This window comes from Armigeres subalbatus, unplaced genomic scaffold, assembly GCF_024139115.2.
Source record: "Armigeres subalbatus isolate Guangzhou_Male unplaced genomic scaffold, GZ_Asu_2 Contig624, whole genome shotgun sequence".
Taxonomy (NCBI): Eukaryota; Metazoa; Arthropoda; class Insecta; order Diptera; family Culicidae; genus Armigeres; species Armigeres subalbatus.
This window is the reverse complement of record NW_026943396.1, coordinates 1,209-3,412: the sequence shown is the minus strand read 5'-3', so window position 1 is coordinate 3,412 and position 2,204 is coordinate 1,209. Positions and strand designations below refer to the sequence as shown.

Genomic DNA, 2,204 nt, shown 5'->3' with positions numbered 1-2,204 from the left:
TTTCGGCGGAACTTTGGACATAATTTCCGGTAGAATTGCTGGAGACATTTTTGGTTGTATTCCTGTAGGAATTCGCGGACAACATGAAACAATTTTTTTTTCATAATTTTGTAAAGACACGGATTGGCAACCTTATGCCTTTGCTCACAAGGTTGCTGGAGACTCAAACCGGTGATAGAATAAGCTTTTCTGGATGGAATTCATGTTCATAAACAAATGATCTCTTCATTTCAAGACTAAAAATTATTTATTTTCATCAAAAGCTGTTCAATTTAATATCAAATAATCGGCCAATTTGTCACGAAGCTGCATCGCATTTCTTGCGTTATTTCCCCGTTGAACTTCGCCTGCGCTCACACTCAGTAATGGCTCGATATTAGCTCGCCATTCCCCTTCGATGATTATGTTGCCCGAACCATCTACCTGATCAACGTACCTTTCCGGACAATATACCTCAGAATTCAATTTTTTCAAAAAATTATGGAGAATTATCGATGCCTTGACAACTTTCATTGCATTTTCTGGCTGCAGATCCATTGTTTTATTCATAATTCTCCATCTTGAAACTAGGATACCGAATGTGTTTTCGATGGTTCTCCTTGCAATGCTGAGCCGAGTATTAAAGTTTTCCTTTCTCGGTGGAAGATTCGTACCTGGGTATGGTCTCATCAAATTGTTTTTCACGGGAACGCAGAGTCGCCCACAATAAAATGAGGAAACATAACTTCGGTATTGGGAAGGGCACAAGGTTCAGGCAAACCCACTTGATTTTGCAGCAAAAGTTGTCCAAAAATGCAATTGGAGAAAATACCTCCATCACTGTTGCCACCGAAAGCGCCAATATCCACCATCAAAAATTCATAGTTCGCGTTACATAATCCCATGAGAACGATCGAGTGATATCCTTTATAGTTGTAGAAAGTGGACCCGGCATTCGGTGGGCATTGGATGGCGACGTGCTTCCCGTCAATTGCACCGCAGCAATTTGGAAACTTCCACTTCTCTTTGAACTCTTCGGCATACCTTCTGAAGTCTTCTTCAAGCGGCACAGGTAGGTAATCACGAACGAGAACTTCCCAAAGGACGTCGCTCACCTCCATCGTGATATTACGAATCGTTGATTCACCCATCTTGAACATTCTGGCCATTATAGCGACTGGGGTACCATGAGCAAGATACCTGACAAAGGTTTCAAAATATTGAAAAAATATAGTTTAAAGAAATTCGAGATCACTTACATTAGAGTGAGAAACAATCTACATGCTGGAGAAATAGGCCTTCGAAATGAGAATTTCTCCAGCCGAGATCGAACTTTCCTCAACAGTAGGTCGAAAGTGGAAGGGCTCATACGTATCGAATCCTGGAAGTAATCCGGATCTCTTTGCCGCATTCGATCGTAATCGGTTTCAAAATATCCTTCAGTGGAGCGATACTGGTTAGAAGGTCGAACCCACCAACGCCGTGACTTTCCTCTGATGAGAAAATCGCGTAAATAATATAAAGCTGTCAAGCCTGCAGCCGGTCGCACAATCCGTTCCATTTCGCGTTGCACAATTTACTCAATTTTCTTGGAAATAAATTCTCGCAACTACTTCAAATACGATCAAAACCCGGAACTACACAATATTATGACATTTAAAAATCATAAAACAGCCCAGCGCTGAAGTAGTATTGTGACTGCAAACGCGTCAAACGCGCTGATGGCGCGATTTAGTACAAAACGCTGCCGTTGAAGTCCAACGCGACGCGACGCGCAACGCGCTATTGTGATCCAGCCTACTACTAAAAATCCACACATATTTATTGGCAAAAATCCATAGATTTAACTTATGATGTATATCAGCGCACACATAACCATTTTCCACGCGAACTACTAATAAAATATATATCCAAATAAACTTTATGTGTGGTCTCGAATTAGCAATTATTTAATTTATGTGTGGTTTTGTATCGATTATATTAGGGTGGAGCTATTGCAAAAAATTATAACGGCGACACATATATCTTATATAGATATTTTTGGCAGTGTTAAAGTTCGGCAGTTCCACGCACACTCAACTATACTACAAGAGGACATTAAACCAATGAAACCTACACAATCGAAGTGATTAATCTTTAGTTGCACTGGAGCAAATTAACCGTCTCTATTTGCTTCATTTTTTTTTAATTTCATAATACTTGCTATATTCTCTACATTCTTCCTC

At 40.1% G+C, this 2,204-nt stretch overlaps 1 protein-coding gene across 1 annotated transcript; it reads right to left on the bottom strand.

Annotated features, from left to right (window-relative positions):
• Nucleotides 1–316: 316 nt before the first annotated feature.
• LOC134204495 (uncharacterized) lies at nucleotides 317–1,671 on the bottom strand. Its single transcript, XM_062679312.1, has 2 exons — nucleotides 1,239–1,671; nucleotides 317–1,179 (listed from the first exon to the last, which is right to left on the bottom strand). The coding sequence occupies exons 1-2, from the start codon at nucleotides 1,538–1,540 to the stop codon at nucleotides 681–683; spliced, it is 801 nt and encodes a 266-aa protein (XP_062535296.1). The 5' UTR covers nucleotides 1,541–1,671; the 3' UTR covers nucleotides 317–680.
• Between the last annotated feature and the right edge of the window lie 533 nt (nucleotides 1,672–2,204).

What these genes read in the sequence shown, in the direction of transcription:
- LOC134204495 (XM_062679312.1), bottom strand. Translation starts at nt 1,540, where the DNA reads ATGGAACGGATTGTGCGACCGGCTGCAGGCTTGACAGCTTTATATTAT. An exon ending in AGATTGTTTCTCACTCTAAT is followed by an intron (nt 1,180 to 1,238) that starts GTAAGTGATCTC and finishes AACCTTTGTCAG; the next exon opens with GTATCTTGCTCATGGTACCC.